This window comes from Labrus mixtus, chromosome 4 (genome assembly GCF_963584025.1).
Source record: "Labrus mixtus chromosome 4, fLabMix1.1, whole genome shotgun sequence".
Lineage (NCBI taxonomy): Eukaryota > Metazoa > Chordata > Actinopteri > Labriformes > Labridae > Labrus > Labrus mixtus.
In genome coordinates this window covers 2,151,475-2,168,974 of record NC_083615.1, presented here as the reverse complement: position 1 = coordinate 2,168,974, position 17,500 = coordinate 2,151,475, and the positions used below count along the sequence as shown (strand labels likewise).

Genomic DNA, 17,500 nt, shown 5'->3' with positions numbered 1-17,500 from the left:
TGCGTTTTTACACTGTGGTGTTAACACAAACGATTTGTTTTCACTGCTGATTATGATGGTACAACATGCTGGTTGTGTGGAGTAATAGGAAGATTGGTAGTATTATGGGGCGGCAGTAGCTCAGTCTATAGGGACTTGGATTGGGAATCGGAGGGTCGCTCCATGTCCGGAAAAAACTTCCTGAGCAACTGCTGAGGTGCCCTTGAGCAAGGCACCGAACCCCACAAACTGCTCTGGAGCGCTCGCTGTGTGCAGCCCCCCTCACTCTGACATCTCTCCATTAATGCATGTCCACAGGATCCTGTTTGTGCATGTGTGTGTGTTTCAGCCTATGTTTGTGTAGTATGTTCATTGAACTGAATTTCATAAATAAAGGATAAATTATAAAAAATATTATGACCATAATTAGCCTGTTACTCCTACAATGTGAGAGTGCAGAAATAGTAAAACAGTACCCGGAGTATTATTGTTATAACCAGCCTGTTTGACTGCACAGTGCAGCAGTAGTACAGAAAAGTCCTTGCAGTATTATTTTAATTAGCCAGTATACTCTTGTGTACTGTAGGAGGTACAGCAGGGGGGGGGGGGGGGGGGCTGACTTGAACAGACCTGATTGTCTCCAGTGGACTGTAAACATGTCCGGGCTGTGAGCGATCAGCAGTCTGGGGCCACATCTTCCTCCTCTCCATCCCTCCATCTCTCCAGGGAGCATCAGTGGAGCAGGTGCTCGTCCTCCCTCCTCCTCCCTCCCCTTACCTCTCCTATCACACCCCGCCTCTCCCTCCCTCTCTCTCTCTCTCTCCCTCTCTCCCTCCCTCTCTCTCTCTCTCCCTCTCTCCCTCCCTCCCTCTCTCTCTCCCTCTCTCTCTCGCTCTCTCTGAGGACAGTTAACGCGTTGTCCTTTTCCCTTCACACATCGTCGTGTGTTGTAGTGATATGCTTGAGAAAACACAGGATATCGCTGCATAAAGAGCTACAGTCTACTTCATGTAGCCCACTAAAGGATGCGCCAGGAGGACCGAGGTTTCTCTGGGTTTTTTTTTAAATCTGAGACGGTAAGTTGTTTTTTTTTTGTCCCGATGATTTTAGTACATCACGTCTCAGAGTTTTCTCTGTTACAGAAAAACGCTTCTTCCAGGATGCTGCTTTCAAAGTTATCATGGGGGGGGGGGGTTTGAATTGTAAAGATGAACGATTAATATGCTTTGTTATCGTCTACTAAAGGCTGCAGCCTGTCGTAAGGCTACTCGTGACCTTTTGGCTTTTTCTTTTAAAACACACCACCGTTTCTTATTTCTACAAGATCTACTTTATAAGAAGATCACTAGTCACTCCTCATGATGTTGCTGGCTATTATTTCAAGCGTTTTGGCAGCAGTTTTGCTTTGACGAGTGGCTATTCTGTATCTTGCCTACTTTAGACACAAGTTAATTGAAATTCCATTTTTATTTGAGACATTTTTAGGGAAAAAAAACCTCAGTCGACTTTAACACAAGCTATAAAGTGTGTAGTTTGTGATTGCATTATTTGGCAGTAGTCTTTACATTCAGCCTGACTGCTCCAGCTTGACGAACAGTGAGGTGACAGCATAAGAAAGGTGATTCTGTTTACAGCTTTCAAAATAAAATGTCATTCGCGTGTTGACCCACCAAAATGTTCCCTAGCCTATTTAATATTAACACATCTAGTGTGTGGTGATAATTTGAGCCATCGCAGAAACAATGACTTCTTTTATTTGAAGATTCCTTCAACACAGGGAGCAGTGGGAGCAGTGACTTCTTTTATTTTGAAGGCACGCGCTGTTTGTCGTTGTTGAAAGCGTCTGTCTTGACGCATCCGCGGAAGGTGAGGCTTGTGGAGGTGTTTGTGGTTTTCTTGTTATGTTATCTTTCTTGTCGAACTTGTCGGTGATCAAACAACGCTCTTGTTTGCTTCCTATAAACTTTAACAGGCAATTAGAAAGTCCTGAAACACTGCGCGGTGTATCACACACAGCTTCCCCCTGTGATGGTTTGTCACACACAGCAGCAGCACCCATGGGAGTTTTCAGAGGAGTCGCTCTTTAATCCGGGACCTTTAACAGCGACTGTATTGTTTGAGTGAGATAGATGCCGCGGGGCGCATTAGCAGCAGTCAAGCGGATCACGTCGCTTTTGTGTCTGTACACTGCCCGCAGGTGGAGTTCAACACACACACACACACACACACACACACACACACACACACACACACACACACACACACACACACACACACACACACACACACAGTCTATTCGCCATGTGCTGCTCCTGACCTGCCGTAGACCAGCTGCTCAGCAGGGGTTACTGAGTAAACCTCCAATCTCTTTAATTACTTCCCTCTTTTAGATGAGGCTGATAGGTGAGCCTTTTGTAAACACATGCTTACATTCAGCTCTTTGTTTCATTATGAAAACAATGTTAACATTAAACTCATAATTGTACAATTAATTCAATTAATGAAGAATTGATCAGCATGACTTGACTGTGTTTTTTTGGTACAATGTCTGCGGTTTATCTAAGAATCAGAATCTATTTAATCTTGTGTAATTTGATTAAAGCTGAGACTTTTTGATCCGTCAGTGAGTCAACGGGCAGAGATTAGGCAACTGTTATTAGTTTCCAGTCTCTTACTGATTACAAATTTAACATTATGGACTTTCTGACTGCTGACTGAAGATGTTGTTTTTGGGACCTGCTGGAAAACTGTGCAGAACATGTTTCTCCACCTTCTGAAGTGTATGAGCCAAGTTTACAATTCAATCATATATTTCACCTTAAAAATAGCATTTGATGAAAAAAGAAATGGGTGTAGTCAAGAGCCAATCAGCTCTTAGTGTTCATTAGGTGTATATTTGCTCTGTTCTCATTGGATCTAATTTTGTAACCAACATCTCCACTAAAGGTCCAAGAGAGAATCTAATGCAACAAAATCATCAAAAGGTTGCACCCATAATCAGTTTCTTTAATCTAAACTACCTGCACTGTTCTGATGGCTTACAGAGAGGCTGGTGTGTTACTCATTTTAATGTGTAGTCCCCAACATGTTGCTATTTCTAGATAGTAGAAATGTAAACTATCAAATCATTCATGGCAGGGCCGATTCTACAGTCTGTTGGGACCCTTGAAAAAAATATATTTTGGGGTCCCTCTGATGCTTAATCCTCAAACCTATAGATAATCATTCCTCCACATCTTTCTTCTTTGTTGATGAACTTAGGTTTTTCAAAGCGATAATGCATGCACAACACTCTGCAGGGCGCAACGATAGTGAGTGCTGTCAGATGGGGGCCCCCCTCAGGGAGGTTTCCTATACTGTCATTGCAAAATTTGCATATTTTAGAAGAAAACAGCTGAGAAATACTCCAACAACTGCTAGAAAAGACAGAAGAATGCATGGATAGTTTTGACTTTTGATGAGGTCCATTTGAGGTTTTGGTTGAAGTTTGTGACCCCCCCTACTGGTTTGGGGGCCCCAAGCGGTCGCCTGCCTCGCCTATTTGACAAGCAGCGCCTCTGATTCATGGTATAGTCTTCATCTTCCACATACTGACAATAAAAGCCTCATTTCCTTCACAAGACACACAAGCTGTGGATGATCACAACCTTGAAACACAAAGCAAAAATATTTGGTTACAGCAGTTACATTCCCATGTCAATACAGATGCAGACACATTATACCTGTCAGAGCCAAAGTCAGGAGCACACTGACACACACAGGGGACATGGGGTGATGACGGGGATGGATCAACTGCCATGGCTGCTTTTCTTGTTGCTCCTGTTTAATCTGCAAACCAAATGAATGAGGAAGTAATCCATGACAACTTCATTTCCTTCAAGAGTTTCTGACCGAAACCTCACCTTGATGTTTCTCTTTAAACACTAACTTCACTGTTTACTAAAACCATGTTTAGCAGGTTTTTTCTCGCAGCACACACCTCGGTTACACCTGTACCTGTAGTGATCCGGCAGCAGCAGCAGCCTGATCAGTCGGCCTGTGTGCATCTGCTCATCTGTTTGTCTTCCTACACCCCTTTGTGCAACAGCAGTGTGTGTCTGTGTGTGTGATCATGTTTGTTCAGATGGTGTAGGTCCAGCCGCCGCGGTGTCGGCACCTGGTGACACAACGACCCCTCTGTATACTCCTCCGCCGCCAACAACCAAAACACACACACACACACACTCAGAACAACCTGCTGCGGGGAATTAGTCTGACCCAGCCAGGCGCCCCCAAACAAACAGAGACAGAGTTAAGATCGGTGTGCCTCAAATAGTTTTATCCTTTTTGCTTCATCTCTGTATCAGAGCAGCGAGAGTGAGCCACACGCTGCAGAAGAAGAGATCGATCACACAGAGGGGGGGAAACAGAAAAAGATGTCGACGTGATTGGAGGAGAGGCTGTTGAGCAAGCGGCAGGAGACTGAAGAGCAGACGAGAGAGAGAGAGAGAGAGAGCGGGGGAAATGACAAAGCAAAGAAACATGAACAGACAGAGGCAAGTGTTAGACTGACAAAAACAGCTCGCTATTTATATCTATTTTCTGTGTTTGACGGACAGTGACAAGATGCTCGCAGACAAGAACACTGATTTGAGAAATGGAGAAGGGGTCAGGGTGGAGAGATCCCTGAAGCCAGGCAGAGGTGAAGCGAAGGCCCAAGAGAAGAAAATAGGTTTTTCAGTATCGTCTTAAAAGCTGCAGTGTTGATCATTCATAGACCTCTCGCTGACGCCACAACAGTATTAGTTTGAACATTTAATGTGAATTGTAAGATATACTGACAGATGTGTGTGTATGAGAGGGGTGTAGGTGTGACATGGCCGTCGTCTTTCAGGCTGGTCTGGGAGGTGGATCAGGCGAGCGAGAGACTCAGAGTGGGGGTTCTGTCTCGGGTATGGATCCACCCGAACTGATTACGGCCCCAGACTGAACCTGAAGTGAGAGAGACGAGGGAGAGGCGTGTGCCGAGTGGGATGGGAAGGGATAAGGAAGGAGGGAAGGGATGAGGAAGGAGGGAAGGGATGAGGAAGGAGGGAAGGGATGAGGAAGGAGGGAAGGGAAGAAGGGGAGGGATGAGGAAGGAGGGAAGGGATGAGGAAAGGAGAGAAGGTATGATGGGGTAGGGAGGGAAGGGATGAGGAAGGAGGGAAGGGATGAGGAAGGAGGGAAGGGAAGGAGGGAAGGGATGAGGAAAGGAGAGAAGGTATGATGGGGTAGGGAGGGAAGGGATGAGGAAGGAGAGAAGGGATGAGGAAGGAGGGAAGGGAGGGTGGGTAGAAGGATCTGAGACAAACGGGGTGTGGTGAGGTGACCAGGTGTTAGTTAATACATGAACTCTTGATTTTTTCTTGTCTTGCTGCTAATTCTGTTTTTTTCTGCTCCACAACTACAGTATTTGAATGTGTTGCTGGCTGTTTGGTCACATCATGCATACATCTTGTGAAGCGCAGTGCCTGAATCCTGATTCCTGCTTTAGCATTGACGCTAACAATATGTGTGTCGGTTTTTGAAAAAGAAGTTATTTCTTGTTGCCTTTTTCAACATGCATGTGTCTTTGTGATTTAGTGTGTAGAAGATGCTGCTCTGGGGTTGTGTGTGTGTGTGTGTTTGTTGTTTATGGATCGAAAGGAAGTGTTAAGTGTTCTCTGTGCGAGCAGCTGAAGAGTGACTGGAGCTAGTAAAGCCATTTAGCTACCCCTGGAGAAGCCCTGGAGACCGCTGTGTTGACGCCACTCTGACTGCTATTACAGACAAGTTTAAGAGGCTGTAAAACATTTGGCTACTCCCCCCCCCCCCCCCCCCCTCTTATTTTTGTGTGTGCACTTGTAAGATGGATTGCAAAAGTCTGCCAGCTATTGTAATAGCAACAGAAGCAGTTGTTGTGATAAGCATCATTTGTGCGAGTACAAATAATGATGTCTTAACACTCATGTAGGGCTCATTTTGTTTTAGGAAATCATGTTTGTGTGTCTCTAATTATCATTCCAATGTGAGGTAACTGCAAGTCGTATCAATTCAAGTGGAAAGAAGCAAATAAAATAGCACATAGACACACTCAGACATGCAATGAGGGTTCATCCATAGCAGTGTGTTACAACCTCTTTTTCCATTCAAATCACCTATAAGACAGGTAGTACTCAGTCCCTCCTTGTGCGGATGATGTTTACCTGTTTTTATGTGTGTTCAGAGAAAGTAGAGTGAAAGTTAAGGAGAGCGGTAAAGAGAGAGTGAAGGGCTCAGCATGTTCTGAATCACTTTCATCCTGCTGAGCAGATTGAGACTTTGCGTTCAGACGGAGTCACTCCAAAAATGTGAGTTCCATTTTGCCAAAACTGTGGGATGTTTTGTTATACAAGTTGGGAACAAATTGAACTGCTTTTAGCCACAGCAGTTTGGTGTATAGCTGCAGGACAGAACTGTTTGTCTTGAATAATTTTATTAAATGGAAAAATGGTGTAGAGCTTCATATTTCATGGAGGGTAGATGACAATTACTTTGTTTATTTTTAAAATAAAACTGCAGGTCAGAGAGACAAACGTTAAAGTCATCAGTTGTACTTTTTTAGGTTTATTGCAAACTGTGCATGACGCCATGTCTCACAGTAGCGTGTTTTTAATGTGTTTTACAACCTGATAGCATTAGCATTAGCATTAGTAACATTTTAGACTATTTTCTGTCACATTTTTTAATCTATTAGTTATGGACAGCCAATAAGAGAAAGTAAAGGGAAGGACATGCAGCTTAACTCAAACCCATGTAGGCGCCTTGGGCCACTAAATGTCACGTGTAATGTAAGCAAGTTAACTGGAACAATTGTTGTCAAAGAGTAGCTGATGCCATGGCTATCTTGAGCCATTTTGGTTCCCTAGGCTAGATTATGGTCTGGCTCCCTCCCCCCCCCCCCCACCATCATCTCATCATCACCTTTGAGAAAAGTAAAGAAAACGTACTCAGTAATGTTAGAAAAGCAACAAGTATCATTGTTTCATACACTGCACAGTGACATGAGAAACAGGAATTCAATATAGACCTGAAGATTTGATTTGAGATTATGTAATGTGCAAATATACGAGGGTATACGAGGCTCTGTGGGGGATTCTCCCCCAGGATTTTCTTTTAAAAGAAGCTCTATTTTATGCACTCTGGGTATTGCTGTTACCTTTAAGTCACTGTGATATTTGTGTATAATAATTATTGTTATTATTCACTCATAGACCCACACACATTCAGGTACAGTGTATGTAATATAGTGCTGTTACTGCACACTGCCAATGTCTGTATTTGATTTTCTGTCTCTCTTTATCTTATGCTGCTGTCTCTCTACAATTCTACAATTCACTTAGCAGACTCTTTTATCCAAAGCGACGTACATCAGAGAGTAAGAACAACACAAGCAAGGATCTAGAAAAAAGGGAACAATGTCAGTAAGAGCAAACGATCAGCTTTGAGTTTGATTGGACACACAGGTGCTGACAGGAAGTGACCAGAGGCAAAGCACAACATTGAGGGCAGTTCTTGAGAGCTCTAATCAGTATAGAAACCATCTTATAAGTCGTCGTTATCAAACAAAAACCATCGTCACAACCATCATCATCATCAATAATATGGAGACCATCATCATTAAGTTAGTAGGTATTCATGAAAGAGCTGGGTCTTTAGCTTTTTCTTAAAGGTGCAGAGGGACTCTGCAGATCACATGGAGTTTGGAAGTTCATTCCACCACCGGGGGGCGACAGAGGAGAAGAGTCTAATCAGAGACTTAGGACCCTGTTGTGAAGGTCTCTCTCCATCATGCACTGCTGTCTAATAAATACTACATAGTTTAACACATCTCTAGTTTGTGTTAAAGTGAAAGTCAGATGTGTAAAAAACAACAAATCACTTTTTTTTATCAAGGTTTATAATTGGGCTTTGCCCTTATTTGAGAGATAAAGGACAGCGGACAGAGTCAGAAATAGGGACGACAGATAGTGGGGAATGTCACAGGTCGGATTTAAACCCAGGCCGTCCGCTTAGAGGACCAGAGCATCCATATACGGGGCGCTCGCACTGACCACTAGGTTACCGGTGCCCCAAAAACAGAGATATTTCAGAAGTATCTTTTTAGACTTTGTGTCGAACTTAATATGTCAGCTTGTTTTTTCCCCCCATATTCAAGTGTTTTTCACTCGTACCCCTATCCAACTCTACACAACCATTAGTGTTAGCTTGTAATAGCTACTAACATAAACCCTATACCTTGTGAGAGTGGATTGTGCTTTTTTTGAGCGCTTCACTAATCTGAGATCATCAGAATAGTTTGTTCTGTAGTTTTTAATCTCCAGATGACCAGACAAAAATGAATCACATTCCTTTTCCTCTCAGAATTCTGTCTGCAGTTTTCACCTGTATCTCTGAATTGCTCTTATAACTCATAAACTTTGTAAAACCAAAAGATACTATTAGCTTTGGTAGCATCATTAATATGTACATTTGTAGTCTTTGTTATCTTGTTTGTATCAAGATGAGAGAGGAAAGTTAATTGCAGGAAATGTTCAATAATTAATTATTATGTGTTTTCCTCAATACTGATGCGAGTCGGCTCTTCAGTTTTCATCCGTCCCACAGTTGTTTGTTGTCCAATGAGCTTTGTGGCCTCTTAAGGTCTGCTGGTGTGGCCTCTCAGTTGTGTTTATTCATTCAGTCATCACTTTAAAAAAAACATCCCTGAAGGGAGTTAAATGTCTTAATTTGTATTAAGGGCTGTTGTGCGTTTCAATCTCCAACTCCCTGCTGTTCGGGGGGGGGGGGGGGGGGGGGGGGGGGGGGGGCTGCAGAGGTCGGAGGTGAAGGGTGAAAGGTCACTGTCAGAAATCTCCCCCCTCCCCCCACATCATCCCTGTCCCCAAAGCAGGCAGAGCTGACGAGGAGGGGAGAGAGACTGGGTGATGGATGGAGGGTTAACACACACACACACACACACACACACACACACACACACACACACACACACACACACATAGCTCAAACTACACAGCCACCCTCCCCGTCGTCACCATAAACCCTCCTCCCCCCCCCCCCACCCCAACACCCACCCCATTGCCGGGAGTGAGAGCCGCCAAAAGGAGAAAAGGATGAAGAATAGAAAGAGAAAAGAAAATGAGAGAGAGAGAGAGAGAGAGATAAAGAGAGAAGGTACATCTCAGGAGAGAACATGGAAAGAGATAAAAAAAGAGACTGACGGGGAAGAAGGTGATAGATAGAGAGAGGGCAAGGAGGAGGAGGAGAGGAGGAGGGGTGGGTGGGTAGATGTGGAGAGGAAGGAGGAGGAGGAGGAGGAGGGGAAGTGGATAGAAAAAAAAGGTCACGTGACCACGCAGCAGCTGCAAGGCTGAGAGGGAGAGAGAGAGAGAGAGAGAAAGAGTCTCAGAGAGGAGCAGAAAGACGACGAGCAGGAGGTGAAGAGTGAGCGGGAGGGTGAGTGTGTCTGTTTGCATGTTTTGAAATTATGTGCACGCATATGTTAGCATGTGTTTGTGTTTGTGAATGACAGGGAGGAATATCAGAGGAATAGCCTGTAGGAGAAGATTGTAGAGAAGGAGAGAAAAGGGAAGGAAGAAAGAAAAGCCGAGAGGAGCTTATTTGTGTTGGCTTTGTTAAATAAGCTTCAGTATGCTGAGATAAACGAGAGAGAGAGGGAGAGGGAGATAGAGAGAGAGAGAGGGGGAGACAGGAAGGAAAGAGTAAGTGAGTAAAGAGGAGGGAGGAGGAGGGAGAGAAAGAGTCGATAGAAACTGTCTTATCATCTCTCCCTTGACTGCTGGGCTCAGCAGAGACCGAGATACACACACACACACACACACACACACACACACACACACGCTGAAACACATTTACACACACAGCCTGTCAGGATCTGAGCTTTTTACTCTCTTCATCTCCCTTTCTGTCTGTTTCAATTCCAATTTGCTTCATTGGCCTGACACGTAAATACACAAGTGTAGCCAGAAAAAAACAAATAAATAAATACAGTGCAGGAAAGAAATGAGCAGTGAACAAGAACAGGGTATTTTACAACATTAGAATAGATTATTGCCATTTGCACAGGTACAGGACAGTACAGGTACATTGGAATTTTTGTGCGTTTCTCCCAGAGTCAGCTTCTACAAAAAATGATATATAAAAAAGAATAGCATTATAAGAAAGAAAAGAGTAGATATAACAAGTTGAGGAAGTAAAAGTGTACATATAAATGCACAAACATGCCGTGGGCGGTGTGCATGTTCAATGTAAACATTGACCACGATGGACAGGTCATTTACTAACGCTCTGTTTTTTTTTTTTGGTTAGGATTGGTGAGGGGAAAAAATGTTTTTTCTCCCCCTAGTTGGGTCAAAAAAAATCAAACCTTGATCAAAATTAAGCTCCAATGGTTTGGTTTTATTTTCAAAGTTGCACTGTACTGATTGTTTCTGTTGGTCTACTTGATTTTCCACCACAGCCTCTTTTTGATCCTCGTACCGTGATGTGTTACTTTCTCTCTCACTCCTGAAGAAACATCTTCGTCTCTAGTAATCGCACCGCAGCTTCTTCTTCCACAATGTGTTTGCTCATTTGTGTGTGAAATCTGGGCCGGTTTGAAGGGAGACATCACAGAACGTTTATGATTCTGTCAATTAAAACAAACTTATCTATATTTTAATAGTTTTTACTTTCCTCCTTATTGGAGAGAAAAACTCAATATTGTCCAGTGTGCGTGTATGAATATTTCATGAGTGTGCTTGCTGCTTTTGCTTGTTTGTTTTTTTCTTTCTGTGGCGAGTGCGTGTGTGTGTGTGTGTGTGTGTGTGTGTGTGTGTGTGTGTGTGTGTGTGTGTGTGTGTGTGTTTGATAGGTGTTAGTGTGTGTGCGTGTGTTGTGGTGGTAATGAGGTCATAGCTGTAGTAGGCAAGGGGGGGCACTGCTGGCTAATTCCAGCTGTAATTAACATTAGTGGGTCAGTAAGAGGGGTAGAGGGTGAAGACAAAGGTTACCATTAACACGTTTTCTGTGTGTGTGTGTGTGTGTGTGTGTGTGTGTGTGTGTGTGTGTGTGTGTGTGTGTGTGTGTGCTCACTATCAGTGGATCAATGTGTTTGCTAGTTATCACTGTGTGCGTTTGTGAGAGTGTAAAAGCTGCGGTGATACTTGACAGTGTTTGCGCGTAGACGCTCGCGACGTCTTAAGATGTGTCGGCTGGCTCCCTTGAGGAAAATGGACATGTGTGTACTCATGTGTGTGATTTGCTATTAGGGTCAGCGCTCTGTTTGACACAGCTCTGCTCGCTCCTCTCTGTCTGTAGTGAAGCTGACCGACGTATATGAACTCACTATGATGTCCAGACACAAAGGCACAAACACACACACACACTTATTCTCTTTGAGCATTTGGACAGGAGTCATTTAAGATTGATTAGATCATTTTTTCTTGTTCCTCATTTCACATAATGCCCGGCGCAGTCTAGGCCTGTGAAGGCTGTTTCGTCATGAGCTGGGGATCCGGCTATTGATAAAAATCACACAAACTGTATTGTACATGTTTTATGGAGATATGAAACAAAAAGATTTGAATATCTCCAAATGTCTAAACTTTTCTTACATTCCCCCCCCCCCCCCCCCGCTCTCCTCAGGTATGAACCATGAGTCCAATAAATCACCATCATTAGGAATGATCTCCACAGCAACGCGAACCACGGCCACCGTCAGTCCCCTCAGCCCTCTAACCAATGGGAACACAGTTGCCCAGTCTTCAAACTCCGGATTTGCTGCCGCCCTGCGTAAACTGGCCAAACAGGCAGAGGATCCCAGAGGTGAGCGGGGGATCTATCGATCACACACACACACACACACACACACACACACACACACACACACACACACACACACACACACACACACACACTCACATGCTTACTCATCTAACTTTTTGGGGACGTTACATAAGCATACCTGAAAAGATAACTCTAACCTTCATCTTTACCACTCACTTCCAAATTGGCTTTCATCATCATTGGGACAAGCATTCCCAGAAAATGAAGTGGTTGCCAGTCTGATGTGTGTCCCCAAAAAGTAAGCGTGGATCCATGAACACACACACACACCTACAGACTCATCGTTGTCGGTGACACCCTAAAAGAACATTCTGTCCTACAGTGTTAAAGGGATACTTCACCATCTGCATTAATCTTTGTATCATTAGAAACCTGGTAGTATTTTTGAATGGTCGTGCATCCCGCCCTCATTTTCCTCTGAGATGAGAAATCTTTGTATTTAAGTCTGAAAAGGAGCTTCAAGTGATGCAAAAATCATCATATTGCGTCACTGGAAGCTGTTGTGGTTAGCGGTGTGAAACTACAACGCTAGTTCCTCATATTTTCGACTACTGAAGCTACAGACCAATCACAGATCAGTGGGTGGGAACTCACTCCCAGAATCCAAACTTAACGTCCGCCAAATAGCTTGGAAGCTATTAATAAAGTATTTCTGATTCTGAAATAGAGGACCTTAGTGGGAGTGGCCTGCAGTGCTGTGCATTCTGGGATTTGGTGTCTTTCATCCACATGAGTCAAAAAGACACTTTCTGTCTTTTCTCGACCAAGAAGGCACCAACTTCAAAATGTATTTCACATTTCTACATATATGACCCAATGTCAATACAGATTCATGTTTCAACGGGTGAAGTATCCCTTTAAAGCTTTGTTTATCACGTGTTGGTTTTTATACACGTTGTCATTATTTCTGTTGCTTAGCTGGATCATGTTAAAAACATATTGACTTTTCTGTTGTCAGTTGCTAAGCTGAGCTAAGCTAAATTCTGGTTTCAGATTTAGTGTACAGATTTGACAGCAGTATTATTTTTACCCTCTGATTCAAAGGGAAGTATGAAGTGTCAAACTGTTCATTTACAACGACAGGGGGTTTAAAGACTGGAGGTTTGACAATGTTTTGCACACCGCCTCACTGACATTATAAACAGATCATTTCACAGAACAAGGTTGTGTTTTATGTATTATTGTAAAAAAAAACGTTTCACTGCCTGGTAGCCCTTTAAATGTGTGTGTGTGTGTGTGTCCTCACTCAGCTCATGTGTCCTAATGAAGGTGTTGGATAAGAGCTGACCTCTCCTTCTCTGCCTCTTCCTTCATCCGTTTCCATTCATCTTCTAATAATGAGAATCTAATTACATTCAATTATAACAAGCTCTCTCTCTCTCGCTCTCTCGCTCTCTCGCCCTCTCTTTTTTTCCCCCTTCATTTCGATTTCTCTTCCTCCATCTTTCTCTCTCTACCTAAGGCTCTAAATGAACTCATTCTATCTCACCCTTTCTCCTTCTCATTATTTCCTCCCTCTTAAAGTCTCTGAGTGTATTTGTCAATTAGTGGATGCTACAATGATGGAGGACTGATACAGTGAAAGTATACTTAAGAGGCACACATGTATCACTTTTAACACCACCCCTTGTGTCTATTTTATCACCTTCATTTATGACATCCTCCTTTTGTTGTCTGTTTTTTGTCTGATTTTAGAAACTTTTCATCAGTCACACACACTTTCATCTTGCACTATTTCCCCTAATCTCTTCTAATTCAAGGCTCTCTTTACGCCCTCCTTTCTTTCTGTCACATTTTGCCTGAAAGCTATTCATCAAAATGATTCAGTCACTGATTACCTCGTCACAGACCAGACACTGTCAAGAAAGAATTTTTATGTACCATCTGTATTTTGTCAGGTGGATGGAAATTGTTTGATCATGAAATCTTTATTTTATTTATTTTATTTATTTTATTTATTTTATTTATTTTATTTATTTTATTTATTTTATTTATTTTATTTATTTTATTTATTATTTTATTTTATTTTATTTTATTTTATTTTGTTTTATTTTATTTTGTTTATTTTTTTTATTTTACAGGGATATTGCATATTAATAAACATTTCAGTAAATATGCCAGAGTTAGCCCAAAAGGCTAATTTTCATCTGTTGTCGCTGGCCAGATTTTATAGAAGGCTCCCTACAAAAAAAAAGAAATTCAAACATCGCTAAAAGCTACAAAAATATAAATATCATGACAGTGATTAAGCAGACAGGTAAGCAGCCACAGGAGAAAATACATAAACCATGCAGGATACACATAAAGCAGCATTTGGTTAATATATGAAAAAATGTATATCATGCAGGACAGACGTAGAGCAGACATAACAATGTACCAAAAAAACAAATAAAAAACAAGTATCAGTAGGAGCACGTATCCAATAACCTACTAAAGTAAATGTAACGTGCACACAACAAGATCTTATCTTTCTGATTAGCCCTCTCATAGCTGTCGTTTTATTCCCTCTCTCTCCCCCCCTGCTGCTGTCGTTAATCTCGTCTCTCTTCTTCCTCAGGTGCTGCCCTCAGCGGCGACTCGTCTCCTGTCTCCTCTCCAGGCACCAGCCACACCTCACCGGTCACCACCCCTAAGCGAGGCTCGTTAGGGCCCCTCCTGGGCCAAGCCAGAGGCCACGGTGTCCCAGGCACCCCTCCGGTAGTCACCATTGCCCCGACGAAGACCACCAACGGCCTGTGGCGGTCCGACAGACGACAGGTAAGACATTTGTCATCAACAAAACCTGCTGGAGCTGCAGACAAAGTTTGAGACATCTGCTGTTCTCCTGTCTTGTGTTTATTTTTCCGCTGGTTCCTCCTTTGCTGTGTCTCTGTGTCTGTCTGTCTGCAGCACAGATGAGTGGCCTGTCTCTTTCTATCTCCTATAAGTGTCCTGCTGCTGCTCCCTCCATTAAAGAACAAGTCCCAGTGCTTCTCATCTTTACTGTCAAAATCTAGCCGTCCCTTTCTTTCTTTCTTTCTTTCTTTCTTTCTTTCTTTCTTTCTTTCTTTCCTTCTCTTCTTCATTTCACCTTTAAGAAAAAGCTAAAGACCCAGCTCTTTCATGAATACCTACTAACTTAATGATGATGGTCTCCATATTATTGATGATGATGATGGTAATGACGATGGTTTTTGTTTGATAACGACGACTTATAAGATGGTTTCTATACTGATTAGAGCTCTCAAGAACTGCCCTCAATGTTGTGCTTTGCCTCTGGTCACTTCCTGTCAGCACCTGTGTGTCCAATCAGACTCAAAGCTGATCGTTTGCTCTTACTGACATTGTTCCCTTTTTTCTAGATCCTTGCTTGTGTTGTTCTTACTCTCTGATGTACGTCGCTTTGGATAAAAGCGTCTGCCAAGTGAATTGTAGAATTGTAGTCTCATTCCTATATTTTCATTCACACCTCTTCTTCTTCTTCTTCTTCACTCTCTCTTCCTCTCGCTGATCAGTCCGTGTCTTTTGCAGCAACACATGAGGGGCTTGTAAAGAAACACTGGAGGCTGCACAGACTGGCACCTATTGTGTTCAGCTTCCTGCAGTGTGTGTGTGTTTGTGTGTGTGTGTGTGTGTGTGTGTGTGTGTGTGTGTGTACTTGACCCTTCACCACAAAAGGGCTTAGGGATGTGAAGAGGGACGTGTGTGTGTGTGTGTGTGTGTGTGTGTGTGTGTGTGTGTGTATGTGTGTGTGTGTGTGTGTGTGTGTTTGTCTGTGGATGTACGAGTGAATTTAAGGTGGGGTGAGGAACCCGGCCCCCCTCACACAATGCAGGGGTGAGCCCCCACAGTAGCCACTTCCCCCCTGGATCAGAGCAGCCTTTCTCCCCCTTCACAAAGACCACTCTGTGGCTATGCCGGCCCCGGGGCTCCCATTCAGACATTCAGAGGGGAAGACGGAGGGAGGGAGGCAGGAAAACAGAGAATAGGATGTTAAGAAGGAGGGGAGGGAGTGTGTAAGTATGAGCACAGTGAGAAGGGCTTTGCAGCTTGTCCTAGAACACAGTTTGTTGGTGTTTTTATTTGGTGCATCTGTGAAGGCCATTGGCTGTCTTGAGGGGTCAGAGGTCAAGGAATGTGGTGGCTGCTCTCCAGACCCCTCCATGTGTTGTGTTAAAGTTTGAGTTGTTTGAACTGAGCGCAGATTGCTGAATGATAAAAAGAGAGAGTGGGAGAGAGGATGGTTTAGAAGCTGCTTTCCATGAGCAGCACATTCAAAACTATTTAAAGTCATGCAAAGTGCAGATAAATCACCGCAGGTCAAGTGTTGTACTAAACTCAGGTAGCAGTTTGGGTGTTGCTGGCAGAGGTCATTTGTTTGTGGTTTGTCTGTCCTGTATTGCTGTATGTTGCCGTAGTAACAAGATGCACATGTGAAAATGTTATACCACACTGCTGGACAGTAGTCTGAGTGAGTTAGAACTAAACTAGCGATGCAATGCTGTGGTACAAATCCAGCACATGTCTTTATAACTGACTCTCTCTCTCTCTCTCTCTCTGATCTGCTTTGACTCTGCGGTCTGATATTTACACCAAGGAGTCTTCTACTTGTTCCATAGGCCCACCTTTAATGGATTTAATGGACACCTTTAACTAAAAGATAAGACAATTAACTGTGACAGACTTATACATCTGGTAAATAAAAGCGTGTGTCATCTGCATACGCGACTGCTCTACTTTGATTTACAACAAGAGGAAGGTCATTGGTGAAGATTGAGAAGAGTAATGGCACCACACAGCGTCCTTGTGTTTCATCATATTGGTAACTCTTTTTACATTTGAAAAACTACAATAATAAAATACACATTAGTTTCAACTCCTTGGGATTTATTGCCTTTTTTTGGTGTGTGTTTTAATTTTTTAGTGGTGATTTAAAGGTGGACATTTTCTATAATCAATCAAGGATCAAAGCAACTGTGGGAGACTGAATCCCCTAAGTGTGAGGCTCTGAGGCAGACAGAGAGAGAGCAGTTGGCCAGATATCAGGATCATCCTTCCACTTTGATCTTGACCTCTTGTGACACATCAGACCCACTTTTCCACTCCGCTGAGCCTCTGGTTGCAGCTCAGGGAGTCACTCCTCCTCATATCTTCTCTCTCCTGTCCTCTTTTGCATAAACTTTTCTCTCGCTCACTTTTTGATCCAGCAGCACAACCTCAAACTTATGGACACACACATATAGTCATGTCAGCTCACACACTGTCTCGTCTCCTTGTCAGGCTGAGCCTAGTGTTCAGGGCCTCGGCAGGGATCGAGTGTGTGCTGAGAACACCCAGCAGCAACAGCAGGGTAAAAGAACTCCTCCCACCCATTCACCACACCCTCTGGCTCACCCATTTGGCCTCACCCCGAGCGCCGTCATGCAAGACCCGAGATTACAGAGCCTCAGGTGAGTGCATCACACACTCATACTGGAACCATTTGTACCCTAAGAACGTTAACACAAAGGTTTTTTTAAGTCACATGAAGTGTTTTGAAATCAGTACTGTGTTCACTGGTTGTACAGCTTACCTGGACAGATGCACCCCGTGGTTCCCTCGGGTGCAGTCCCGGAGGAGTACCTGAGAGCGCTCCGGCCGTTCCACACCTCCGATG

General features: G+C 43.4%; 1 protein-coding gene across 2 annotated transcripts in view; it reads left to right on the top strand.

The window, feature by feature from the left end:
• The window catches only part of LOC132972335 (genetic suppressor element 1-like), a 48,888-nt gene that overhangs the window by 20,520 nt on the left and 10,868 nt on the right, over nucleotides 1-17,500 (top strand). Inside the window, exons 1-5 of one of the 2 annotated variants that reach the window (XM_061035089.1) lie at nucleotides 9,374-9,474; nucleotides 11,665-11,844; nucleotides 14,423-14,622; nucleotides 17,125-17,294; nucleotides 17,412-17,500. The exon at nucleotides 17,412-17,500 is cut by the window's right edge and continues 112 nt beyond it. In XM_061035089.1, coding sequence (XP_060891072.1) covers nucleotides 11,667-11,844; nucleotides 14,423-14,622; nucleotides 17,125-17,294; nucleotides 17,412-17,500 — 637 coding nt within the window. In that variant the 5' untranslated portion in view covers nucleotides 9,374-9,474; nucleotides 11,665-11,666. Of the gene's footprint in view, nucleotides 1-9,373; nucleotides 9,475-11,664; nucleotides 11,845-14,422; nucleotides 14,623-17,124; nucleotides 17,295-17,411 lie in introns of those variants that run through there. The other variant, XM_061035088.1, reaches the window with a different exon arrangement.